This window comes from Lactuca sativa, chromosome 6 (assembly GCF_002870075.4).
Source record: "Lactuca sativa cultivar Salinas chromosome 6, Lsat_Salinas_v11, whole genome shotgun sequence".
In the NCBI taxonomy this organism is placed as follows: domain Eukaryota; kingdom Viridiplantae; phylum Streptophyta; class Magnoliopsida; order Asterales; family Asteraceae; genus Lactuca; species Lactuca sativa.
The window spans coordinates 54,033,220-54,060,520 of NC_056628.2; the positions used below are offsets into that span (position 1 = coordinate 54,033,220).

The window sequence follows — 27,301 nt, forward strand, 5'->3', positions numbered from 1 at the left end:
TTTTCATCCCTCTTTTTGAATCAATCCCAAAACTGTCGAGAGCGAGAGAGCTAGGGTTTTCCCGAAGTGTACCGGAAAAGTTATCAGAGATGGACGCATCAATGGAGAAGAGGGCGGAAGCAGATAAGAATACCAACATAAACTCTCAATCAGAGTACGATTCATCTGAAGATCGTGAACGGCAGTCGCGCGAGCTTAAAGCTGGTTTGCATCCTCTCAAGGTACGGTCAGTATACTTTCGTAGATATACGTGTGACTGTAGCTTTTAGGTTAATGTATCATCTAGAAACAGAGCTAGAATTTGAATATCAAGTAGGTTATTTGCAATCGAAAGTTGTTCATGTGCTAACGATTTTCATTTACTTGATTTTCCGCAATGAATTTGGGGACAACACTTTCAGAACAGGGAAAAAATGCTAGCGGTAGATTAATCACTAGGTTTAACACGGAAAAAGTTAACGGAAGTGAGATGCTATTCCTTTAAGATTTCATTGCTCAAAGTTGTAGTGAAATTGAAAATGTTTATACTCAGTCATCCAGTAATCTCATTTGAGAAGCTTAATTTGCTTAGTTTTGCAGGATTTCTCCCCCTTTCTATGCTTATTACCTATGATTAGTTGTTGTATTAAAGATCCTATGTTTGGATTGAATGCTAAACTGCCTAAGCATGATTGATTTTTATCACACTTTTCTTAATATTTCTTTTGCTCCCATCAGAATAAGTTTGTATTTTGGTACACTCGTCGCACACCTGGAGTTCGAACTCAAACATCATACGAAGACAACATAAAGCAGATAATGGACTTCAGCACAGTAAACCAAACCTCATCCTTATACTTCATCTGTAAAATGACATTCATACCCATAATCTTGTAACACAAAATTGTTCATTACCTTCAACAGGTTGAAGGCTTTTGGGTCTGTTATTGTCATTTATCTCGTCCATCTTCCTTGCCTAGCCCAACCGACTTGCATCTTTTCAAACAAGGAATCCGTCCATTATGGGAGGTACTACAAATTTGAACTCTTTTTTTTTTTTTTTTATATATATATTTTTTCCTTTTAGGGTATTAAGAGTTATAACTTATAAGTTATAACCATTTGGGTTTTTATATTTTTATTGGTATATTTTAGGATTCTGCTAATTGCAATGGTGGGAAATGGATCATACGTTTCAAAAAGGCTGTTTCAGGACGTTTCTGGGAGGATTTGGTAAGTGAAAAAAGTGCATGATCTTTATAATAAGTCAATAAGTCAACACCATAAGAAATATTGTATCCTAATTAAAAATATTATTAGGTTTTGGCATTGGTAGGTGATCAACTTGATTACAGTGATAATATATGTGGAATTGTGTTGAGTGTTCGATTCAATGAGGATATATTGAGCGTGTGGAACCGTAATGCATCTGATAATCAGGTGAAAATTACCAAAATGCCCTTGTTATATCATATATGTGTTATGTTTGGATATGTTGGTGAAAGTTTTTTGTTGTTATGGGTAGGTGGTGATGGCTTTAAGAGATAAAATAAAACGACACTTGAAGCTTCCACATGGGTATGTTATGGAGTATAAGCCGCATGATGCTTCACTGCGTGATAACTCATCGTATCGAAACACTTGGTTGAGAGGGTAGAGATGTAATTTTGGAGAAGAATGTTTGTTTGGGATGTAATTGATAATTTCAAGTTTAATTACATCATGATCATGTTATCAGTATTGACCCTTGAATTTATCTAATCAAGATTTGGTGGTATTTCGATTTGATTCTTATCTTTGATGATGAATCCATTTTGCATATGTTGTGTTGGATTTTTTTTTTTTTTCAAAAAACAAAAAAGGTTTTGTCTTGACTCAAATTGTCAACCCTCTTGGAACAAAGAGGTTTGATCATATGTTAAGTTGTCTGTTGAATATTTGATTTACATCTCTAAAAGGCAGGATTAAAGACTATTGGAAGAATAATCTTTATGTAGAAAAGTAGAAGTCATATGGATATGCGATTTTTAAATATTTGTAACCTTTAAAGTTAGAATAAAAAAATCAGTTAATTGATGACGACTCTGTAAATTTATATTATTTTCAGTAATTGGTTGTGCTTATTTTTTTACTTCGATTTGATTAAAAGGATTCTAAGTAATTATAAAACTAGAGTGATGACAATATTTTGCGAATAGTATGAAGGTTATAATTATGTAAAAGGCTTGCAAAAGAAATGTTTGACAATACTAGATGGTAACTCGAAGTTGTAATTTTTATTTATTATATGAGTGTTTGACAAAAATAGTTAGAAGTTTTTGAAATGTTTAAGGTAGTTTTGAAAATTTATTAAAAAACTCAATAGTTTTTTTTATTAAATGTTACATGAATAGCTTTAGGATTTTAAATTTTTTTTTGTTTAATTTTAAACCTAAATGCTTATACTTGTAAAGAAAATTTTTTGTTCAAATTGAGATTTTTAATAAAACAAACAACAAATATACGATGTTATATAAGGTTCGGACTTCAGAAAAATACTAGATTATGATCCCTTTTCATCCGGCCATAACAAATGTAAAAATCATATTGAAGTCACAAATTGTCAATACGTTTTGGTAGTAATCTCCATTTCCCCTACTTCTATATAAGTCTTGTTTCTTAGCAGGGATAACAACATGTATCAAAGTACCATCAAGTGCACCAATTGCTCATTTGAAAACCATTCGTAGCCTCATATTATGTCATAGAATGTTTGGATTCGGATTAAAAGAAGTTAGTACTATAACATCTTGTGCGAAAAACATCATTTTTTCCAACAATTTATAAAAAAATTTATGAATTGTTTGCTTCAAGTGTTGAAATCTCCGCTTGATAATCACGTAACGTTGATTATGACCGATCATCATAAAAAACAAAGCCATCTTTTCCTCAACCGATACATGTTTGCTGTTTTTTAATGAGTAATTTGCTCTAAAATGAGCACATAGTCGTTCAAAAGACTCATGGGACATGCATGGTACTTCAACACATTGTAAATGATTACGATGTAATAACTCCATTATGTATTCATGTCCCGTCATTTCCGAATCATTATCCCGCAATCGTTTCACACCCCTCTTCCAAAAATAACGGATGTATAGGTACATAAGAATTACGAGAAGTAACTTTTGATCATGATCCATTATGAACCTAAAATCAACGAAGTAGAACTTTAAAAAGCATTACATAAACCATATTTCAAGTAGCAAATAAACATTACATTAATCATATTTCAAGTACCAAAAAAACATTAGATAAATCATATTCCAAGTAGCAAAATAACAAAAAATAGTTCCAACAAGGGCAAAAAGACCTAACAAAATAGTTCCAACAAAGGCAAAAAGACCTAACAAATAGTTTCAACACTAGAAACTCGTCGGACAATCTTTCCATCCTTCAAAACTCCTAAACTTGTACCCGTCATCTCAAGCCATCCTCGTAATATCTCGAGAACATCGGGCAAATGCATCTACATCTCTCTCATGTTCATGGTCCCTCCAAAAATATGATATGCAACAAAGCGTAAAGGATGTGTAGCGCCTAACTGAAGCACCTCTAACTTCTCTAAACATTGAGGAATTACACTTTAGTCAAACTTTGTAGAGCTTTTTTCATTTCAAATGCTAAATCGTCAGCAGTAATTGAAGTTCCATCAGGTGAAGAAGCAGACGGTGAGGCACTAGAAGCTATAGGAGTTGAGGGTTTAGCCCTTTTGTTGGGGTTATCGGATGGTGAAGCAGTATATGGTGAAGCAGCAGAATGTGAACCAACCGAAGGTGAAGCTGCAGAAGGTGAAGCGGCAGAAGGTGGTGGCCCATGATGGGAAGTGTCAACACCATCATCATCTATTGCATCAAAAGGGTTGACGGTGATCTGAAGTAGTGGAACACGATAGGAGGATGCTCCAGCTACTGATGATGATTGAGTTGAGTAACTCCTAAAATTACCGGTGACACTATTTCCATAAAAAAGACGTGCACAAAGATCTGGAAAAGACAGTGGAATTGTTCTCAATGAAGCAGCATTTGGATGCCCCTAAACCCAAATGTAACAAATAATAGTATAAGAATATTTGACAACTTCAAACGTAAACGTTTAATATGTGTGTGCGTGTGTGTCTATATATATATATATATATATATATATATATATATATATATATATATATACATACTAGATGTGAGACCCATGTATCACATGGGTTTATTTAAAAAAAATTAATATAAAATTCAAAGTATTTGAGAAGTTTGAATTTATAAGAAAAGTGAGAATTGAATTATAAAAATTAAAGTTTTTTTTTGTCTTTTAAATTAAAAAAAATAATTTAGATAAATAAATAAAAGAAATTAATGAAACTTTAAATTAGTAATTTTGAAATTAGAAGAAAAGTCCATTAATGAAATTGATATGCATTTATTATTAGATTTAAATAATATTTGGCATTTAATAAAATAGAAAATCCATAAAATGACAAGTGGAATAAAAATTAATTTAAAATTACCATAAAATTACATGTGGCAAATTGAATGAGAATTTGACAAGTGGCAAAAAAAACTTTCATTTATTAGAGTAGATATATATACCTTCTTAAAATCATCCGACTCCTCCGCTGTTAAGTTGAAAGTGTTTGTTTGAGAGTTGTATATATTACCACTTTTGTTTTTTAAATACACTCATCCTGTGTATTTGGTTTTCAGATTGTCATATGCGTTTTTCATTTGTTTTTGACTCAACTCAAACCCAAATTTCTCCTTAAGAACTCTTCCAAACCTTATCCTTGAGTCTTTTTGCAAACTCAATCATTTTCTACCAACATTCTTTACTTCTTCAATACAAGTATCCAATAAGCATTTTAAATGTTCATTGGTCCATTGTTGTTTTTCTCTCATTTCTAATAAGCAATATATCATAGACAATAATAATTTCATAAGGTATTGTAGCATTCACAAATTGACAAATATGATTTCATAAGCTATTAACATATCATACACATTCCAACAACAACAAAAAAAAAAACCATTTGAAACAATAAAGAGTATTTTCAAAACCAAATAACAATAAACAATCGACAACTAACATCATTATTTCATATTTCCAAAAACAAACACCAATTTTCATAGCATTCAACAACAGTTTGAAACAATAATTAGTATTTTCAGCCTACTATAGCATCAAAAAAAGATTTTCAGCCTCCTCTTTCAACAATCTCCTATTTCAACAATTTCAAACAATTTTTAGGGCATCACATTTTAACTAATTGTAGAAACCGGTGTTAGTGACATAGGTTTTGAGAGAACATTAAAAGTTCAATCGTCTAACAATATTAACCGATGATCATCACATGTTGCTCCAAAGGAAACCCGCCAAAATTCCATCTTTATCAGACATTATCAATGTCTCCTCCGGTGCTCTCACTCCTTCCATTAACAAAGCTTCTTCATGGTTCAACACCGGAGACAAGACGATTCCACCACCCGAACTGGGTAATTCTCTAGATGACGCTACTTACACGAAACTGATTCTATCATCCACGCAATCAGGCTGTTCAGCTCACGGGAAACTCGTTCAATCTCATATGGTGAAAACAGGTTACAATCCTACCTTATTTCTACACAACACACTTCTTAACATGTACTTCAAATGTAACGAATCAGACTTAGCTCTCCAACTGTTCGATGAAATGCCTGAACGAAATGTCGTTTCCTGGAATTCATTGATTTCCGGATACACTCAATTAGGTCAATACATTTTCGCAAAAGAAGCCTTTATCAAAGCTAGAACCACAAACGTTAACCTCAGTAAGCACACATTAGCAAGTCTGCTAAGCATCTGTGCACAAACTGGTGATTTGGAACTAGGAAAAGTCATACATAGCTTGATTATAGTAACTGGTGTAGGCATAGATGCGTTTTTAACCAATCCACTTATTGCTATGTATTCTAAATGTGGGAGAATAGATCAAGCCCGAATCACATTCAACAAATGTAACCAATTAGATGACGTTTCTTGGAACTCAATGATTTCTGGTTATGCTAAATCCAATTTACACAACGAAATGCTACAAATTTTGGTCAAAATGCATCAATGTGAAGTAAGATTTAGTAGCTATGTATTGGGTAGTGTTCTTAAAGCATGTTGTTCGAATTTCAATCATTCTTTAATATGGGGGAAGTTGTTACACTCATGTTCTATAAAACTCGGTTGGGATCTTGATGTTGTGGTGGGGACCGCATTACTCGACATGTATTCTAAAATTGGAGAATTACACGATGCAATTTCAATCTTTAATCTTCTCCCCAACAAGAATGTTGTCATGTGTAACGCAATGATTTCTGGGATGCTCAAATTCGGGAACAAATCATTGAATCTTTTTCTTGAAATGCAAAGGAATGGATTCAGGCCTTCTGAATTTACATTTTCTACCATGATCAAAGCTTGTATCATATCTGAAGATTTTGAATTCGGGAAACAAATCCATGCACTTATTTGCAAGAACAATTTTGACAAAGATAAATACATAGGGAGTGTTCTTGTTGAGTTTTACTCCAAATGGGGCTCTATGGAGGACGCTTTACTCTGTTTTAAATCAACCAATAAGCAAGATATAGTGACATGGACATCAATGATTGTGGGTCATGCTCAAAATGGTGAATTTGAAAAGTCATTGATTCTTTTTTGCAAATTGCTTAGTTTTGGATTGAAACCAGATGAGTACACGATTTCAAATGTGTTGAGTTGTTGTGGGAATTTGGGTAGTGTGAGATGTGGTGAGGGGATTCAGTGTTATTCGGTGAAAGGTGGAATTGGTGATTCCGGAGTTGTGTTGAATTCTTTGATACATATGTATGCGAAGTCGGGTGATATAGATTGTGCAAATCGGGTGTTTGAGGTGGCTGATAAATGTGATGTGGTGGCATGGAGTAGTATGATTTGTAGTAGTGCACATCATGGATGTGCTAAAGAGACTTTGAGGGTTTTTGAGATGATGATTGAAAGTGGAATTGTGCCTAATGATGTGGCGTTTCTTGGAGTTCTTACTGCATGTAGTCATGGAGGACTTGTTGAGGAAGGACTCAGGTAAATATTCTTTTTGATATGACATGACATGACATAACAGAACAAAATAGGTTGTACAGTATTTGGGTGAGACAAAATATTGCAATTTTTGTCCCATTAGATCTTATAATAGGAGCTTATTGAAAGCTTTTGTTTGTTTTGAAAAAGCAATGAAAAAAATTAGCTGACTAATAATGTGCAAGTTTTTTTCAAAATAATTTGTGTAATTAACAAGTTGTTTTCTTCAAATTATTAAATTTGTTTTTCCTTTTAATTACTTTTATGTTATTGTTTACTCAAATAAGTAGTGATAACATGGTTTAAAATGAATGTATAGGTAGAAACAAAAAAGTTATATGGTTATATTAATATAATAATTTAATTTGAAATATATTGATTTGTATAAAAAAAATTATAAAAGTTTAACTCTTTGTGTGTAAATTTAGTTTCAAATATATCCATAATCTTTTTGTTATATAAATTTAGTTACAATTTTTCAAAACATTTTTTTTTGTTATAGTTAGATACCAAAACATCTTTTTGCAATATAAAAATATATACTATTTACTTACGTAAATTTCATTTCAAAAAATATTGATTTATATATATAAAAAAAGATGACATAAATTGAAATAGGTGGGACCAATTAATAAACCTTAGAGAAAAAAATTTACTATAGTGGAGATAGTTTTACTACTATGAATGTTTTAAGCAGTATTGATTTTGTCATATCATGTCATGTCATGGTGTTTTTGTGTAATGTAAAGTTGAAAAAGCTAATATATTTTAACAATTTGTCAGATATTATGAAACTATGAAGGGCGAATACAGTATTTCACCAACGGAAAAGCATTGCACGTGTATGGTAGATCTACTAGGGCGTGCCGGAAGGCTATACGATGCCAAAAGTTTCATCACGAATTCAAATTTCAAAAATACACCGGTGATGTGGCGGGCCCTACTAAGTTCTTGTAGGATTCACAAAAACACGGAGGTTGGAAAACAAGTAGCGGAAACATTAATCGAGTTGGAGCCGGAATCATCTTCTTCTTATGTCCTTCTTTACAACGTCTACACTGACGCCGGAATGGAATCAGAAGCTACAAAAATAAGAGACTTGATGAGCACCCGAAGGATAAAAAAGGAACCGGGGTTAAGTTGGATTGAGGTAGGGAATCGAGTGAGTTCGTTTTTGGTTGGTGATAAATCGCATCCACAAAGTGAAAGTATATATGTGAAGTTAAATGATGTGTTTGAGAAAATTAAGAAAGTTGGTTACCGAAATGAGAAAAAGGGGAATGGTTTTATGGTGAATCCGCATAGTGAAAAGCTTGCGGTGTGTTTTGGTTTGATTAGTTTGGGTGGAGGTGCTCCTTTGAGGGTGATGAAGAACTTGAGAGTTTGTGAAGATTGTCATGTTGTAATGAAGTTGATATCGAAAGTTGAAAAGAGAGAAATTGTTTTGAGAGATTTGAGTCGGTTTCATCGGTTTACAGATGGGATTTGTTCTTGTGGGGATTATTGGTAAAAGATTTAGCATTTCTCTAGGTTAAACTAAGATTATAATTGTTTGTACACTACAAAAAATAATAGATGGGAAGAATGTGCATATACATAACCAAAGAATTGTATAATTCTTGAAGAACTAGTATGTAGGCTTGAATTCGTCAAGTCCTAACAAGAATTGTATTTACTTGTTATTGCATGATTGAGATGAAAGATGAATAAGTAGGCAAAAGACAACGATGACATGGATTTATCCAAACAAGTCGATAATTCAATGTAATCAAAACATGTGTTTAGGATAAAATTATACGAATGGTCCTTATAGTTTAGGACATTTGTGTAATCGTTTCTTTTTTATTTTTATTTTTTTTAAAGTAGACTATATTGTCCTTATTAAATGTTTTTTTAGTTTTTATTATATATTTTATTTTATTGGGTCCCACTATTCTAAACCTCAATCCTTTATTGTTCATAGATACGTTCGTACATGGCAACGATATATGTGGCACACAGTTCACTTCCAACAATCACTACATATACAAAACTAAAAATCACATCAATTCAAACCACTATTAACCTCCTATATGAAATTCATACATCAAAATCAAAACTACAAACAAAATCCGGAAAAGAAAATAAACAAAATCAATTTCTTATTTCTTAGCTACAAAAAAAAAAAAAAAAAAAAAAAAAAAAAAAAAAAAAACCAACAACAACAACAACAACTATCATTGGAATTTTGGAAAAACCCACAAATCAAAATCACCAATCCCAAACCCGTTGTCATCCTCTTCCTTCTTTGTAACCTAAACATACCATCACCATGAACGATAGAGCAAGAAATTGAAGATAAGAAAAGGGATCAGAGATGTTGCTAAAATAGTAGGGCAAGAAAGGGATCATCAGGGGTGGATATGGTGGTGTAAGGAGAGAAAAGAAGAGAATGAAAAGTAAAACAAATTTGTATTTTGTGTTCCTGAATTGCAAAAAAGTAATAGAAAAATTAAACATTTTGTTCATTTCTCTCCAAATACTTCCAAATTGGAAAGAAAGTTAGAAAAGAAAATGATCATTTCATTTCCTTCTACTTCAGTACTGTAATGAAACTTAAGAATACCAATTTCTTTTACTTTCTTTCAATTTTCATTCATTTCTTTTCTTTTCCCTTGTTAGGTTCTTCATTTTGTTGCTTGAAGAGAGAAAGGGGAAAGGATATACCATGTATAAAATAGGTGGGGTGGGTAGGATTGAGATCAGTTGGAAGTCGGAGGTGCTGTAGATCTAATTTATTTTTTGAAAGTACAAATAAATAAATTAAAAGAACTAATACGGACAATATTGTCATTTCATGTCTGGTAGGAACTAAACCAACAACAAACCCAAATCATAGTGATGATCCGAATTTAAAAAAAAAAAAAAAAAGTTAGGAACAAGCATGCATATCATCCTAAGCCAAAGGGACCATTGGTGTGATTTATCATATTTTTTAATGGGAACTACGTGATTCAGTACTACTCTCACAACTTGATAACCGATATGAAGATACTAGATCATGTTTATCTTATTTATATCTTCAATGATGTAAAACATTTTGTAACAGATTTTGGTTTTTCTATCCTGAAAAAGAAATGGTCTATGTGTTTGTTGTTTAAAAGGACCCATTAAATAACTAGCATCTTTCTCTTCTTCATTCTCCCTCTTACCCTTTCATAGCTCCCAACGTCTTCATAATCTTCCATCTTCTTCCTAGATTCATATTTTGATTAAAAAAACCGACATGGTGTTATGCTTTTGTGGTCGAGTAGCAATCGTGCACACTTCTTGGGCATCAAGCAAGCAACCTTGGTCGCAAGTTCTACATTTTCCTTAAACAGGTAAAGTGGTTCTTCAAATATACGTAGAGTTTAATTAATACCTTTGAAGTTGGTATAACATATCCATAAAAAGTTGCACATAGTAACATAAACTATTCAAGCATAAACTAGTTAAAATAGTTTTCACCAAAAGACAACATTAATTAACCTCACATCTTCCAAATAGTCACTTTTTACATGTATGCATATCCATTTGACTAATTGAGATCTCATAAATTACTATTACTTAATTTTGAAATCACAACCATATCAAAATCCAAAATGAACAAAAGTAATGGTGTCAATTTGATCTCAAACCAAAAAATTTCGATTTCGTCTCTAAATTCCTTGTTTTTTCTTTTTCTTTCTAAGAAAAAAAAATGTTATACATAACAAGCGGAACCATTATTTGATTGGATGGAACTATAATTTCCAAATCTTGTCTAACACGTATTTTTATTATTATTATTATTCTTATTAAATATTTAACAAGCTAGCATTTAGAAGGCTAAAACAAAAATAAATAAACAAAGATTCTTGGAGGTACACAAACACAAACCTATCTTCACATGGCTTTCTTTACCTTTTAAAATACATTTTTTCCTTTTAAAATACATGTAAAGTCAAGGAAAGAAAAAAACCTCAAGGTTTCTTTTCTCAAGAATAAATAAAAATGTGTGACATTAAAACATGATGGACAGCTATTTGCAGTTCTCTTGTTCAAAATAAAAATTAACAATGCATATGTAACTTTATTTATAATACACAAAGAAATACATAAAAATTGTTTTATGTAAAGAAATGCAAAAATAGTTCCCCATCAATAACCAAATAAAACCAGACATCCGGTCAAAATCAAAATTGATCTAGTTTCTGTCATTCCATGTTCCAACTGTGTTTCATCATATAAATTTAGAAACTTCAAACTCTTACCACACATATATTGTGGAGTAACAAGAAGTACTCTCATTATTTCCAAATATAACAACAGATAACCCACAACACTCGCTTCCCCACACAAATCCTCAATTAAACTTCCTATAAATACCATATCTCCCTTTCGTTATCAAAACATAAATCAAATTAACAATAATCAATCCTCTCTTTCTTTTCCATCTCTCTTGCGAAACGATATCAAACAGCATATCGTTTCTTAGAGAGAACACGAAAGAAAGAGAGGAAAAGACAAAAAAACAAAATAAAAAAAGAAGAAATATGAGAGAAATCGTGAGCATACATGTCGGACAAGCAGGAATTCAAGTCGGGAATTCATGTTGGGAGCTTTATTGCCTCGAACATGGCATTCAATCTAATGGTTATATGCCTACGTAAGTACATTCTATTCTAATTTCTAAACTTCTATTTTCTACTTCTTTATGTGTTTTGGAAATGTAAAATTTATCTTAAATTCTTAATAAAATTGTAGAAATGTTACCTCATCAAGCGAAGAGGGCAACTCCTTTGGCACCTTCTTCAGTGAAGGGATCACCGGGAAGTATGTCCCAAGAGCGGTATTTGTCGATCTTGAACCAACAGTCGTTGATGAAGTAAGAACCGGAAGCTACAAGAAACTATTCAATCCCAAAAATCTCATCTCCGGTAAGGAGGATGCCGCCAATAACTTCGCCAGAGGACATTACACCGGTAATTTGACTTCAATTTTTTGACTTTCTACATCACTTTTCATCTTCTCGATTGATCGTTGATATGAACATAAAAATATAATGTATTTACAGTCGGGAAAGAAGTTGTGGATCATTGTGTAGATCGGGTGAGAATCCTAGCAGACAATTGCAGTAATTTGCAAGGGTTTATGATCTTCAACTCTGTGGGTGGTGGAACTGGCTCTGGTTTGGGGTCATTGCTTTTACAACGCTTGTCTAACGAATATGGAAAAACTCAGAAAATTGGGTTCACAATCTATCCATCTCCCAAGGTAACGAATTTCAAATTAACTTGCCCTAAACTAAATTTCGTGTTCTGACTTCTGATTTTTGATGTGAAATTGTAGGTTTCGACTTCGGTTGTGGAGCCTTACAATGCTGTGTTATCGACTCATTCATTGATTGAACACACAGACATTGTCGTGCAATTAGACAACGAGGCAATATATGGGATCTGTAAGAGAGGGTTGGATATGGAAAAGCCAACTTACAGGAACTTGAATCGATTGATATCTCAAACGATTTCATCTTTAACAACTTCCTTGAGGTTTCCTGGATCCATGAACGTTGATATTTCCGAATTCCAAACTAATCTAGTCCCATTCCCACGGATTCACTTCATGCTTTCATCATACGCACCAGTCATTTCATCAGTGAAGGCCTACCACGAGCTGATTTCAGTTCCTGAAATCACAAACGCCGTATTTGACCCGTCGAACATGATGGCGAAGTGCGATCCACGGCGGGGGAAATACATGGCTTGTTGCTTAATGTACCGCGGAGACATTGCACCGAAAGACGTTAACTCGGCTGTCGGAGCTATCAAAACCAAAAAAACGATTCGATTCGTCGATTGGTGAGTTAATCGCGTTGCATTTTAACTAGATCTGGAGAACGATGGATTGTTGAACATGTTGATTTACCTCTATATTTTTCAGGTGTCCGACGGGATTCAAGTGCGGGATCAACAACCAGGCTCCGTCGGTGGTGCCTGGTGGAGATCTGGCGAAGGTGAAACGAGCAGTGAGTATGATCAGCAACAACACGGCGGTGTCGGAGGTTTTCAATATGATCAATCATAAATTCGATGTTATGTTCGCGAAACGAGCGTTCGTGCATTGGTATGTCGGTGAAGGGATGGAAGAAGGCGAGTTCTCGGAGGCGCGTGAAGATCTTGCAGCTCTGGAGAAAGATTACGAGGAAGTCTTGCAAGATGGCATGGAAGAAGATGAGGACCAAGGATACGAGTACTAATTTCCATGGCGGCAAATCTCATGTAAATGACTAAATGTCCTTGCATATGAACGTGAATAGTATATACCTGCTCAAAGATGACATTATGTAACCTCAATATTTCTTTATATTAATTTGGATTTATAATTGTTTTTGATGCCCTTCATAATAATAATAATAATAATAAAGATATAGTATATAATAACTATATATAAGACAAAATTACATAAATGGTCCATAGTCTATGCTAATGTTTTTTTTTTTTTTTTTTTTTTTTTTTTTTTTTTTTTTTTATGACAAACTCATCTTCGTAGTTCCTAAAACTTGCATTATTATCCTTAAGCCACCTAAATTGATCTCTTTACCCTTTTATTTCCTTTTTTCTTTTTCCTTAGTTAAATTTCACCTAAAACATAAAATAAAATAAAAATACCCCCACCCACCCTACCAGTACCAATACCTCCACTCACTTCTTCATAATTTTTTACATAATCTCGTTAACCTAACATGTTAAATTCATTCTTCCTCTCTCTCCGATCTGATGGAGATCGAGGCCCTCGTGTGTATCTCCACCATTACTGAAATATGTACAATGAATAGAAGGTGATGATAAGAGAGGAATATAATTGGAGTAATATATTCGATGTGTTAAACAACCCTACTCCCACCGTTAAATCACCTACCTTTGTTAATGATGATGAAATGGATGTTGGATTAGTGTCTAAGTCCATAATTATGTTTCATATGTACTTGATCCGTTGTAGCATGGTCATTTTGGGTTGTTTTCACCAAAGCAACTTGACTGGATGATTAATTGAGAAAGAGATTATTATGGTTTATTAATATATTATAAGAATAATATATTAAAAAAGAAATCATATTAGTTAATTAATATTGATCAAGAATTAATTAAGAAATTAATTTTGTGATCAATAGATATTCATTGAACTTAGAGGACTGGAATTGCAATTATAAGATAATTGGATTTTCGGGTTGTGGATCTTATGGATCAAGGGGGTCGACGAAATTAGGGTGAAAGGTGCCTTGAAATCGTCCAAGGCCTTATTCCAGAAGGTTACATTGGACTGCTTAAGGTCTAAGCTATCAAATTAGGGTTTTTGACTAAAACTCTAGCAGCACACCTATATAAGGACCCCTAGGGCATCCAAAATCAGCTACCGCTTGAACCCTAGAGTCCTTAGAGCCGATTTTGTGCCTCCATCATCTCTCTCCAAGATCATCCTTCTTGCCTTGGTGTTTGTGATCGATTAGAGGTATTACATTTGTGATACTAGGCTCTCAAAGCTTGAAGATTCTTGCAACAATCAAAATGTGATCATCTGGACTTATTTAGTTATAGATTTCGATTTTTGGTATGTTAGATTAGGGTTTTGCAAGTCTTGGACAATTATGCATGTACAATTAGAAAAACTAGATCTGAGCATTAGAGTTTGCATGAACACCATAGGAATGTTGTTTTGCTCAAATCACATCAGTGGTATCAGAGCCTAGGTTGTTTATTCAGATATATTTTATGCAAAGTTTATTGTTCAAAGCTATAAAATTCTTTTTTCTGTTTTTAACCAAACTCACAATGTGACCAGAGAAGGTCACGACGTAAGCACAACCGTTTGCTGGATTCCGAATTTTCTGCCTTAATTTGTTTTGGATAATTACCATAAATTGTTTTTTCAAATTAAAAATCAGATTTTTTGTTATGGTAATTGATATCCAAATCAAATTAATAGATAATTGTCAATTTAATATAATTACTTGTTTTATAAGATAAAAATTGATTATTTGTAAATTGATTTGAATTATCTTGTGTGGAAAAGATTAGGTCAAGTTATGTGATAAATATTAATAATATGATTATTTAATAATTTTAAAATTTTGATCTAAAAGATGTTTTTGAAAAGTTTCAAAACTTGCCCTCAAATTTTGGGATTTAAATTTTTTTTAATTAAAAGTTTTAATTTTGAAATATTTAAATTCCAAACCCTAGAATTTTACAAGTTTAAAATTCAATTATACTATTATAATATTATAAGATATATATATATATATATATATATATATATATATATATATATATATATATATATATATATATATATAAGATAAAGCTAGTCTTACCGTTAGTAGGCCTCATTTACGAAGCCGATCTATAAGGGTGTATAAGGTTGCTGCCTATAAAATGACAGTTTAATGGATGTCCACTCTTACCCACCACTTCCTTGATTGGTGGAGGGTAGGATAGGGTATAACAAATTTGGGTATAATATGAAAATGATGCTATTCCATTAAATTACACTTTGTGCCATTGCAAAGACGTTAGTGGAGCATGCATGGTTAACCGGCACACTAATTTGGGTATAACAAAGGTGGCAAAGGGTGACTCGATTTTTTTCATAGATCAATGGAGTGTGTGAAGCTAACCGACACATTGATTAGGTGACTGTAACATTGAGGGCACCAAGTACATTTGCATGGTTATTCACACCTTGTTTGTGATCCTCGGTATCCCAGTCACAAACTTGACGGACATATCGAGATTTAAACATGTCATTGAAAAGTTCAATGAATCTCAAAAGATCTAGGAGTTTTCAATACATTTAATACTTACTTTCCTTTTCGTTTTTCATGGTGAAAATTAGTGAATCGTCATTCACTTACCTTCAAATTATTTGTTGTTTAGATTACAACATCCCTTTTCTAAATTGTAAATAATGTTGTTGGATCCTAGCCTTAATTTCTCATTTGGGTGTTTAATTGGGTATTCTTATCTAATCAAAATTTGTCTCTTTTCTTTTTCAGATGTCTACCTCAAACAACAACAACGATTCTGGCTCAAACTCTTCTGGCTCATTCTCACTCATGAATTTTTGTGGGAGGGTGATCTTCGATGGAAACAATTTTAATGATTGGATCCGCAACATAAGAATGGTTACCCGCTACGAGGACAAGGAGTATGTCCTCGACAAGGAGCTGAAAGAAGTGGATGTCAACACTGCTACTCCCGGGGAGATCGCTTCCTTTGAGGCTCATGAGTGTGATGCTACGAAATTTCACTACATCATGCTCGCGACTATGACTGCTGAACTCCAAAAGTCCTACGAGGACTTCTATCCCTATGAGATGCATCCGGATTTACTAGACAGGGACCACCAAAGTGCCAGGCAGGAGAGGTAAGAGATCATCACTTCGATGATCACTACCAAGATGAGGGACGGCGAGTCCGTCATAGCCCACCTGCAGAAAATGCAGAGATATGTCGACCGGTTGCAGAAGTTAAATGTTAACTTCGATGAGGAGCTGGCAATTGATATCATCCTTTAGTCATTGCCTCCTTGTTACAACCGGTTCCGCATGACCTATCACATGAACAAGGAGGAGGTCACTTTGAGCAACCTTCAAGGCTTGTTAAGGACTGCTGAGAGCAACCTCAAGGACAAATCTGTTGCATCAACTTCTACTGTTATTTCCCCCGTCTTGGCTATTGGGCATGGAAGGGAAAGAAGATGAAGGCTCCTTCCAAGAGCCACCATAAGGGAAAGTCCCATGATGACACCTCTTCTAGTGGAACCAAGACTGGTCCCGCTGCACCCTCATCCAACCCGAAGGATGTAGAGTGCTACTACTGCCATGAAAAAGGGCATTGAAAACGAAGCTGCCCAAAATATCTGCAGGATATCAAGGATGGGAAGATCAAGCCGTCCTTCACATGTATTCATATTATTCAATCTAATAACTCATCACATGCTATTTCTTGGGTTCTTGATATAGGATGTGGTTGTCACTTTATGAGGGTTTTTGGTCCAAGTGTCCTAGCATGTGAAGAATGGACGTCTCAAAGTCTTATATTTCCAGATCTAGAACCATTAAGGGTTGTTTTGGCATAAAGGTGCAAACTTTATGCCATAAGAGTCCCCATGCAAGCAATAGAGTGTTCATTTGGCCTCTTTAGCTCAAAATACCATGTATGGAAGGAAAAAGGCAAGAGCTTTACATGGTTATGAGATGTTTGGGTCCAAATCTATGTTTGGATGCATTAGTTTTGTGTATGGTTGGCTTGTGGACCAAGATCTAGGCCCTTAAGAGTTAGGGTTTGAGTAAAATCCTTTAAGCAAGGGTATTAATGGGTAAAGTTGAAAACTTTCCCCTTCTAAGGTCATTTCCAGAGTGTATTTGAAATATGGAGTTGGGATTTGAAGTATAGGGGCTTAATCCATTAAGATAGCCCAAATAGACTAAGGTACTCGCCGAGTCCAGGGAGGAACTCGACGAGTGGAAGTGAGTTGTCCCGTTTTCTATATGGAGGAACTCGACGATTTGATTCGATAAATCGCGACCATGAGTAGCCTGGGAACTCGGCGAGTTAGGGGTTGACTCGACGAGTTGGATCGTGACTTCAGGATTCTGAGTCTTAGAACTTGGCGAGTTGATGGGGCAACTCGGAAAGTTGAGTCAACTCGGAGCGTTGAATTTTACCGTTGACTTTGACTTTGACCAATATTGACTTAGTTTGACTTTTGAGGGCATTTTGGTCTAAGTGTTACTTTGGTGCTGATAACTCGGGGAGCCGGAGCAGCAGCCTGAGAATTGCCGGTTAGCAGCCAGAGGATTATCAGCAGTGCGAGGTGAGTCTCCTCACTATATGTATGGGTCGAAGGCACCAATGCCGGCCCATTTGTTTGATGCATGGTAGGAAGACCCGGGGTTAGCCCTAGGCATTATGTATGAAAGACCAGGAGGCAGCTCCTGCCACACTCTATGTTATTATGTATGGTAGGAAGACTCGGGGGTTAGCCCTAGGCATTATGTATGAAAGACCAGGAGGTGGCTCCTGGCACACTGTATGTTAATTGGCTAAGTAGAGTAGTATGTATGCTAGTTGTTTTTGTGATGCTTGCATGGAAGACCAGGAGGTGGCTCTTGACACTTTCCTGTAAGTCTGAGGGGTGGCCCCTGGCTTGGCAAGAAAGACCATGTGGCGGCCCGTGGCATAATGGCAAATACTATGTTTGGCACATAGCATCTTGACTGATTATGATATATGTATGACATTATACGAGTTATGTGCTTAGATGCTAAGTAGAGTAGTATGTATGCTAGGTGTCTTTGTGATGCTTGCATGGAAGACTAGGAGGTGGCTCTTGGCACTTGTCTGTAACTCCGAGGGGTGGCCCCCGGCTTGGCAAGAAAGACCACGTGGCGGCCCGTGGCATAATGGCAAGACTGTGTTTGGCACATAACATCTTGACTGATTATGATATATGTATGACATTATACAAGTTATGTGCTTAGATGCTAGACAGTATCCGGCTAAAAGAGACCGAAGGGGTAGGCCAACACCCAAATATGCTAGGCTGTATATTGATATGTATGGTATGTGGTATTTAGGGAACTCACTAAGCTTAGTGCTTACAGTTTTCAGTTTTGGTTCCAGGTACTTCGTTTTCAAAGGAAAGGAGTCGGATCGATCGCGACGCATCACACTATGATTTCCACACATAAGATCTTTGGGATTACACTCTGATATTATTTTATGATAACATGTTTGACTATTGACACTTTGGTTTTGACATGAGATGTTATTATGAATGTTTTTATACTTACGGTTTTATAATAAATTACTTAAAAATGGAATCTTTGGCCTTGAATTTTGGGATGTTACATGTTGGTTTCAGAGCCTTGGATTGAGGGAATCGGGCACACTCTTTGATATGTTTGGACTCAAACTAAGGACTTGGTATGTAACACCCAAAGTTTTGAAGGCCAAGAAAGGAAAGAAAACCCTAAATTTAGGAGGGACTCGGCGAGTCCAAGGAGGAACTCGGCGAGTCCGAGCGGGATCCGAGTCGAGGATTAAGTGACCAACTCGGCGAGTCGGCCAAGGCGACTCGGCGAGTAGGGTCTGTGCGAGGAAAACCCTAAATTCGGGACTTGGAGCCTATATAAACGTCTTAATCTTCTTCCTAGGGTCCCTTACTGCCTCTTAAGCCCTGGATATCGAACCCTAGCCGCCATATCCTCTATTTGAGCCATTTATTTCCTTCAAGAGTGCATTTAGCTTGGAGAGAGAAGAAGAATCTTGAGAGTGCAAGAAGGGGGCTGTAGATCCAGGATTGGGAAGACATTTCTGAGCTTTTGGAGGTATAAACTAGTTCCTGGACCCTTTTTGCATCTTGATTTACATGTGGTTGTTGGGGCTCTTTAGCCATAATGATATTACTTTGAGTTAGGAGCCGGATCTGGAGTTGCTACTTCAGATCCAGGTGTGTTATGGACTGGAGAAGCATAAAGTAGCAACCCTTGAGTCAATTTTGAAGCCCCTTGGCCTTAAACCCTAGTTTATGGTGCTTATTGCCTACATCTCCCTCTCAACACGTAAAGTTTGCAACTTTACGTGGGGGACAGGCTTGGGAAGGGTAGATCTACAGTTTGGAGTCCATGCATGACTCGAAAGTCCTCTGCATGTATGTAGATCTGAATGGACTCGGCGAGTAGCTTGAAGATGAGGAGGAACTCGACGAGTGGGATGAACAACTCGTCGAGTCGGATGAAGATGGGCATGGACTCGGCGAGTTGGATGAACAACTCGGCGAGTTGGTTGAAGATTGCCTTGTACTCGGCGAGTCTGTTCTTAGACTCGGCGAGCCAGGTCGCGTGGTCCCAAACCCTTCGAGTTAAGACTCGGGTCAGCGAGTCGAGCAAGGGCTCAGTGAGTTGGTCAGGACAGGATTCGGGAATCTATAGACTCGGCGAGTCAGGGGATGACTCGGCGAGTCAAGTCGCGACTGGAAGGACTTTGAGCATAAGAACTCGGCGAGTCAGTAAGTGGACTCGGCGAGTAGGATTGACCTGGAAGGTTGACTTTGACCAGGACTTTGACTTTGACCTGAGTTGACTTGGTTGTCTTCCGAGGGTCAGTTAGACTCAGTGTTGCTTTGACATTGGTAGCTTGGGGAGCGGGTGGAGCAGGAGTTCAGAGAGTTGTCGGTCAGCAGCCAGAGGATTATCAGCAGAGTTCAGCAGGGCGAGGTGAGTCTCCTCACTGTTTGTATGGGTCTAAGGCACCAATGCCGGCCCATTTAGAATATGCATGAAAGACCAGGGGGTGGCTCCTGGCGCACAGTATGTTATTATGTATGATAGGAAGACCCGGGGGTTAGCCCTAGGCAATATGCATGAAAGACCAGGGGGTGGCTCCTGGCGCACAGTATGTTATTATGTATGACCGGAAGACCTGGGGGTTAGCCCTAGGCAATATGTATGAAAGACCAGGAGGTGGCTCCTGGCGCATTGTATGCTGTTATATATGAAAGACCAGGAGGTGGCTTCTGGCACACTGTATGTTGTTTAGCTGAGTAGAGTAGTATGTACGGTTGTCTTTGTGATACTTGCATAAAAGACCAGGGGGTGGCCCTTGGCACACGTCTGTAAGACCAGAGGGTGGCCCTTAGCACTTGTCTGTAAGACCCAGGGAGCGGCCCAGGCTTGACCAGGAAGACCACGCGCGGCCCGTGGCATAATGGCAAGACTATGTTTGGCACATAGCACCTTATTTGATTATGGATAAGTCGGTTATGTATAGCTCTTGGCTATGAATGGTTTGTATGGTATGCGGTATCTGGGGAACTCACTAAGCTTCGTGCTTACGGCTTTCAGTTTTGGTTTCAGGTACTTTCGGTAGCGGATGATGGAGCTCGGGATGATCGCATGGCACACACCATAGATTAGTCAGCCTGGGAATGTTTTACTCTGATAATGAACATGTGTTTTGAAAACTAATACTCTGTTTATGTTTTGAAATGATGATTTTACTTTAAGTGATACTTTATTAAAAGAAATTTTTAGTCTTAAATTTTGGGACGTTACATGGTATGAAAATTTTCAAAAGCAAAATCATTTTATAAAAAGAAGTTTGAAAAGAGAAAAGGACTTTGAAAAGAACAAGGTGTGTGATGCGTGCAATCAACCGAGCTCAAGTATGTGGTTCCCAAAATACCAATACATGTTTGTTATGTGATATGATATGATTATGTGATTTGCATGCTAGAGCTGATTAGCCAATAGTAGGATGGCTTGTTTAGATTATTCCTGATTGTATGAGCCTTTGAATTGCATGCTTGTACAAATTCCTGATAAGACGATATAATGGCAATTTTGGTTAGATTTTCCATTTTCTGAATGTTGCTTTCTTTGTGCTTTGTGGAACTCCTAGTGATATGAGTTAGCTACTAAGTGAATATGCTAAGTCACGGTACACAGGCCGGATAATCTCAGGGTGATGGACTTGACCCTATTGCGCATCTCTTCTCTGAGTCCAACCGTTCTAGGGATGAGTCTTTTACTTGAAGGATTATTTGATCTCTGTTGCATGTGGCTATGTTCATGAGGTAGCTAGATGACATTATTGGGAATCTTTCATCAGTTGAGGACGAGGTGGGTTCGGGAACCTAGGAAAGCCTAGGACATGCTTCAAAAGTTTAGTAGTATGGTTCAGTGATTATTGGTGATATGTGCATAATTAGTTAATTATTTAGTATATATTTTTATTCATTTTTAACTAGTTATGTGAATAATATGGACAAAAGGTACTTAATATTGTTTAAATTTTGTTTTCAGTCCAAAAGATATGCTTGGGAGTAAAAGGGAGCAAGGGAAAACAATTAAAGACCAAAGAGTGAAGATTGAGGAACAAAATGATACCTACTCGGCGAGTACACGCGACTACTCGGCGAGTCCAACTGAATATTCCAGAAGATCACCACGTTTCCTGATCTTAGACGGATAACAACACGACTACTCGGCGAGTTGGGTCTACTACTCGCCGAGTACCCCCTGTTTTGAGATATCTATAAAAATCGAACCTTTATCCGGGGAGAACAGACCTTTGGCGATTTTTGAAGATCCTTCTGTGATTAAGAGCATTAGAAGACGTTGAGGAACCCTAATTTTCAACCTTTTGGAAGAATTGAAACAACTAGGTTAATCATTCCACTTAAGCTTAGGATTTGATGATGTCTAATCTAGTTGAATTTGTTTCTATGTTTGTTTTTACTGCAACTATGAACTAATTTCGTTTTTTGTTTCTGTTTGGGGAATACCAAGGAACTCCTATGGTTTAAATCCTTAACTTTGATTAATTGTTTATTGGTGATTCATTAAATTAAGTTTGTTAAAGAACCTTATGCATTAATCATTACTATTTTCTGTTAATTGGAAGACAATTAGGCTGCATGAACATCTCTTAGTAGTTAACCTCATATGTCTATGTGAATACTAAACCATATGCTTAGAAGTAATGATTATGAAACTAAGATTAATAAGACAATAGGAAGATTAATGTGTGAGCTTGCTTGAGAAACCATCAACAAGAGGTTAATTGAATTAATAACTTAATTGACCATTACAAATCTTATTTAATCCAAATCATTAATCTAGGGAATTAATTAGTTTAAACACTTGATCACCGCTTAAATTAGTTAATTGTCTAAGGGTTAGGAGTAATGAACATGAACCTAACCATTTTAATTGGTAACCAATAGCAATTAATCTATCATAAATACAAATAACCATAGGAGTGAATTGGTTGAACCTAAATACAAACATCTTTATCAAACTTGGTGAATAGTTTTTGCTTTAGTTATTTAGTTAATTTAGTGTGCCTAAGTTTCTAGTCTTGCAAAACTAGAAGAAAACCCTTTTACTTTTATTAGTTGTTTAGTTAAAATTAGTTATTAGTTTAATTTTCCGTTCCCTGAGTTCGACACCTTACTTACTAATCTATACCACTAAAAGACAGGTTCACTGCCTTTGTGTGTTTAATTTATTAATTAAAGTAGGGATAAAACAAGTGCATTTTACACACATCAAGTTTTTGGCGCCGTTGCCGGGGAACGGTTCTAATTAATTAATCTAATTCCTAATTTTTTCGACCCTTTGTGTGAGTTTACTTGCATAAAGTTACTTTATTACAGTTTAGTAGTCAGTAATTAGGTCTTAGTCTCTGTTTAAGTTTTAATAGTAAGTTTCTATTTTTTTCAAAAATACACTGGTACTCGCCGAGTGCAGTCGCACCTACTCGGCGAGTAGCAGCGTAATCAGCAGTTAAATTTTCGAATTTTTTTAGTACAATTTTTTTGTTGTTTTTACGCTTTTATTCTGTTTCTTGCAGGACTTTCATGACCAGAGGATCAAACACCCTGCTGGTAACTCCATTTGAAGATCCCGAAACCGCATTGAAAAGAAACAAGGGAAAGGACGTGGAGAGTTCAAGTACACCAAAGAAATCACCCTTGTCCAATTTGAAGACTGTTTTTGGGAAAAAGAAGAGCAGAAAATCAGGAGCATCCAGGGCTTCCCTAGTAATCGACGAACCGGCTAAGGAAGATATCGATTACGAGACCGAAGAAGAAGAGGACCCGACATACGAGCACGAAACCGAATCCGAGGAAGAGTTAGCTGTCACAATGGCTAACATTGATGAAATCCCCATGGGAGAATGGAAGAAAAGGATGCGAGACGATACTGGCCCGGGACTTGTGCAACCCGCAATTCCCGCGACTGCTACTTTCGAGCTAAAGGGTCATATCCTAGCTTTACTTAAAGAAATACCCTTTTATGGAAAAGACCATGAAGATGCCTACAAACACTTGGATGAAGTCAATGATGTAGCTGATTACTTTAATGTTCCAAATGTGCCCCGCGAGACTCAGCTACTTCGTATGCTCCCGGTAACATTCAAAGGTGCTGCAAAAGACTGGCTCAAATCACTTCCCCCCGGGTCAGTCACCACTTGGGCCAAGATGAAAGAAGAATTCATTGATCACTTCTGCCCACCTTCCAAGATAGCCAAGTTGAAGAAGGCCATTGCTAACTTTGAACAACAAGCTGGAGAGTCTCTATATGAAGCTTGGGAAAGATACAAGAGCTTACTAAGAAATTGCCCACATCATGACCTCAAGAGCCAGCAAGAAGTATCCATCTTCTATGATGGAGTCAATGTCACAACCAGGCAGTTACTAGACTCGCAAGGCCCACTCACAAAGAAGCCACCCCCGGTGATCAAAGAATTGATTGAAGAATTCTCTAAACACTCTAGAGAATACCACAACCCTAGGCATGATGTCACTAGGGGAGCCGCCTATGCAGCCACTAAAGACTTATCCGCGGTCATGGCTATGTTAAAAACTATGGATAGGAGGATGGATAAAATGGATCAAACAATCCATGCTATTCGGGTGGGTTGTGAAAACTGCAATGGACCGCACCTCACTAGAGATTGTGATCTAGATGAAAATGGCAACAAGAAGGCGCAAGTGTGTTACTCAAGTGGAGACCGATATGATGAAGACTGGCGAAGACAAAAGAAAGATTGACTCCCTTATGAAGAGTACAAGAAAGCCAAGGAGGAAAGGTTTAGGCAAAAAGGGAGAGGGTTATACCAAAAGGAGGAGCCGGTGCAAGAAAAGAAGCCAAGCTTGGAAGAAATGCTCACAAAATTTGTAGCTGCTTCAGAAAAAAGACACAATGACCATGATGTTGCAATTCAAGAAACAAGGACCATGCTAAGGAACCAGCAAGCATCTATTCACAATATAGAGACACAGCTTGGGCAACTTGCTCAACAAATCAACCAAAGATCACCGGGCGAACTCCCTAGCAAAACCGAAAACAACCCACGAGGCGCGCAAATAAACATTGTCACAACAAGAAGTGGGAAGATAATCACCCCCCTGACACCTATTCAGACTGATTCATCCAAGAAATCACAGAAGGAGGAGGCAGAAAAGAAAGCAGAAAACCAAGAATTAAACTCTGATAGTCCTACTCGCCGAGTACCACGTATGGACTCGGCGAGTACATCACAAAAACCCACCACTCAGGCTTTTGAAAAACTTTACCAGCCTCCCATGCCATACCCAACCCGAGCTAAGAAGGAGAAGCAGGAAGAGGAGTACCAGAAGTTTCTAGAGCACATCAAGACTCTTCAAATCAACATCCCATTCATTGAAGCCGTCATGCAAATGCCTAAATATGCAAAGTTCCTTAAGGAACTTCTCACAAATAGAAAGAAGATGGAAGAAGTGAAGAAGGTGGTACTCAATGAAAACTGCTCAGCTGCTATGCTAAATAGGCTACCTAAGAAGAAAGGCGACCCGAGGAGTTTAACCTTACCTTGCCAATTTGGCAACTTAACCACCATATATGCCTTAGCCGATTCGGGGGCAAGTGTGAATCTAATGCCTTATTCATTTTTCAAGAAGCTAGATCTCCCGGAACCAAGGCCAATTCGCATGGCAATACACTTGGCCAACAAAACAGTCACCTTTCCAAGAGGCATATGCGAAGACATACTAGTCAAGGTGGATAAATTTGTCTTTCCTGCCGATTTCATCATTCTAGACATGGAGGCGGATCCACAAGTACCAATCATCCTTGGAAGGCCCTTCCTCAACACGACCAACGCTATAGTAGACATGAGAGACTCAAAGCTCATCTTGCGGGTCGGGGACGATTCAGTAACATTCGGGGTGGACCAAGCTATGAAGTATTCTAGGACCAGTGACGACACGACATTCTCAATCGACATGCTCGATGCACTATTGGAGGAAGACATACCTGACGATTCCAGCAAGTTTGCAGATTTAGATGAAGCATTTGATCCAGAAAAAGATTTATTGGAAATTGAAAGACTATTGGAAGAAGCGGAGTATGAAGAACTAATGAAGCAATCTAATAGTCCTACTCGCCGAGTGGGGACGATCTACTCGCCGAGTATATTTGAAGAAAAGTCAGAATTCGTGATTGCAGCGATCAACTCGCCGAGTACCTCACCTCCACTCGGCGAGTCCAACAGTCAGAGCCCAAAATCAGAGCTGAAAACTTTACCAGATCATTTGGAGTATGCGTTTCTCGAGGAAGGCAACCAAAAGCCAGTAATTATAGCCTCTGACCTGACCAATTCTGAAAAAGAAGAACTCGTGCAAGTATTGAAGAAGCGGAAACGAGCTATAGCATGGAGCATCACCGACATCAAGGGTATAAGTCCATCCTATTGCTCCCACAAGATCAACCTGGAAGAAGGAGCAAAACCGGTTGTACAACACCAAAGAAGACTGAACCCGAATATGCAAGAAGTAGTCAAGAAGGAAGTGGTCAAGCTCTTAGATGCGGGAATTATATATTCCATTTCCGACAGTCCATGGGTGAGTCCGGTCCAAGTGGTGCCCAAGAAAGGAGGGATGACGGTCATAACCAATGAAAAAAACGAGCTAATTCCGACACGAACGGTAACCGGTTGGAGAGTGTGCATCGATTATCGAAAGCTAAATGATGCCACTCGTAAAGACCATTTTCCCTTACCTTTTATTGATCAAATGCTAGAAAGATTATCGGGCCATAGCTATTATTGTTTTCTAGATGGATTCTCGGGGTATTTTCAAATACCCATAGACCCAATGGACCAAGAAAATACCACATTCACTTGCCCAAGTGGGACTTTTGCTTATAGACGCATGCCTTTTGGGTTATGCAATGCACCCGCAACTTTTCAAAGGTGCATGACCGCTATATTCCACGATATGGTGGAAAAATTCATGGAAGTTTTTATGGACGACTTTTCCGTTTTTGGATCATATTTCCATGATTGTCTCACTAATCTTGACTTAATGCTTGCTAGGTGTGAAAAAACCGACTTGGTACTCAATTGAGAGAAATGCCATTTTATGGTCAAGGAGGGCATAGTGTTGGGCCACAAAATTTCCAAAATGGGAATTGAAGTGGATAGGGCAAAGATAGACACTATTGCCAAATTACCCCCACCAACCAATGTGAAGGGCATTAGGAGTTTTCTAGGACACGCGGGTTTTTACCGGCGTTTCATAAAAGATTTTTCCAAAATAACTAGACCTCTAACACAAATACTACTAAAAGATGCACCATTTAATTTCACTAAAGAGT

At 36.9% G+C, this 27,301-nt stretch overlaps 3 protein-coding genes and 1 non-coding gene across 4 annotated transcripts; 3 read left to right on the plus strand and 1 right to left on the minus strand.

Moving 5' to 3' along the window:
- On the plus strand, window positions 1-1,767 carry LOC111905344 (eukaryotic translation initiation factor NCBP). Its single transcript, XM_023901039.3, has 6 exons — window positions 1-221; window positions 718-813; window positions 904-1,008; window positions 1,135-1,212; window positions 1,300-1,419; window positions 1,505-1,767. The coding sequence occupies exons 1-6, from the start codon at window positions 90-92 to the stop codon at window positions 1,634-1,636; spliced, it is 663 nt and encodes a 220-aa protein (XP_023756807.1). The 5' UTR covers window positions 1-89; the 3' UTR covers window positions 1,637-1,767.
- Window positions 1,768-5,116: 3,349 nt separating this feature from the next.
- LOC111905345 (pentatricopeptide repeat-containing protein At3g13880) lies at window positions 5,117-8,772 on the plus strand. The gene is made up of 2 exons (XM_023901040.3): window positions 5,117-7,095; window positions 7,876-8,772. Exons 1-2 carry the CDS (start codon window positions 5,360-5,362, stop codon window positions 8,600-8,602), a joined length of 2,463 nt encoding a protein of 820 aa, XP_023756808.1. The 5' UTR covers window positions 5,117-5,359; the 3' UTR covers window positions 8,603-8,772.
- Window positions 8,773-11,511: 2,739 nt separating this feature from the next.
- LOC111905347 (tubulin alpha-2 chain) lies at window positions 11,512-13,484 on the plus strand. The gene is made up of 5 exons (XM_023901041.3): window positions 11,512-11,761; window positions 11,860-12,077; window positions 12,170-12,369; window positions 12,445-12,953; window positions 13,036-13,484. Exons 1-5 carry the CDS (start codon window positions 11,649-11,651, stop codon window positions 13,349-13,351), a joined length of 1,356 nt encoding a protein of 451 aa, XP_023756809.1. The 5' UTR covers window positions 11,512-11,648; the 3' UTR covers window positions 13,352-13,484.
- A 10,708-nt stretch (window positions 13,485-24,192) lies between these two features.
- Window positions 24,193-24,299, minus strand: LOC111905481 (small nucleolar RNA R71). Its single transcript, XR_002854879.2, has one exon. It is a non-coding gene; the product is annotated as a small nucleolar RNA R71 (small nucleolar RNA).
- Window positions 24,300-27,301: the final 3,002 nt, after the last annotated feature.

What these genes read in the sequence shown, in the direction of transcription:
- LOC111905344 (XM_023901039.3), top strand. Translation starts at nt 90, where the DNA reads ATGGACGCATCAATGGAGAAGAGGGCGGAAGCAGATAAGAATACCAAC. An exon ending in CTGGTTTGCATCCTCTCAAG is followed by an intron (nt 222 to 717) that starts GTACGGTCAGTA and finishes TGCTCCCATCAG; the next exon opens with AATAAGTTTGTATTTTGGTA. An exon ending in AGATAATGGACTTCAGCACA is followed by an intron (nt 814 to 903) that starts GTAAACCAAACC and finishes TACCTTCAACAG; the next exon opens with GTTGAAGGCTTTTGGGTCTG.
- LOC111905345 (XM_023901040.3), top strand. Translation starts at nt 5,360, where the DNA reads ATGTTGCTCCAAAGGAAACCCGCCAAAATTCCATCTTTATCAGACATT. An exon ending in CTTGTTGAGGAAGGACTCAG is followed by an intron (nt 7,096 to 7,875) that starts GTAAATATTCTT and finishes ACAATTTGTCAG; the next exon opens with ATATTATGAAACTATGAAGG.
- LOC111905347 (XM_023901041.3), top strand. Translation starts at nt 11,649, where the DNA reads ATGAGAGAAATCGTGAGCATACATGTCGGACAAGCAGGAATTCAAGTC. An exon ending in TCTAATGGTTATATGCCTAC is followed by an intron (nt 11,762 to 11,859) that starts GTAAGTACATTC and finishes ATAAAATTGTAG; the next exon opens with AAATGTTACCTCATCAAGCG. An exon ending in CGCCAGAGGACATTACACCG is followed by an intron (nt 12,078 to 12,169) that starts GTAATTTGACTT and finishes ATGTATTTACAG; the next exon opens with TCGGGAAAGAAGTTGTGGAT.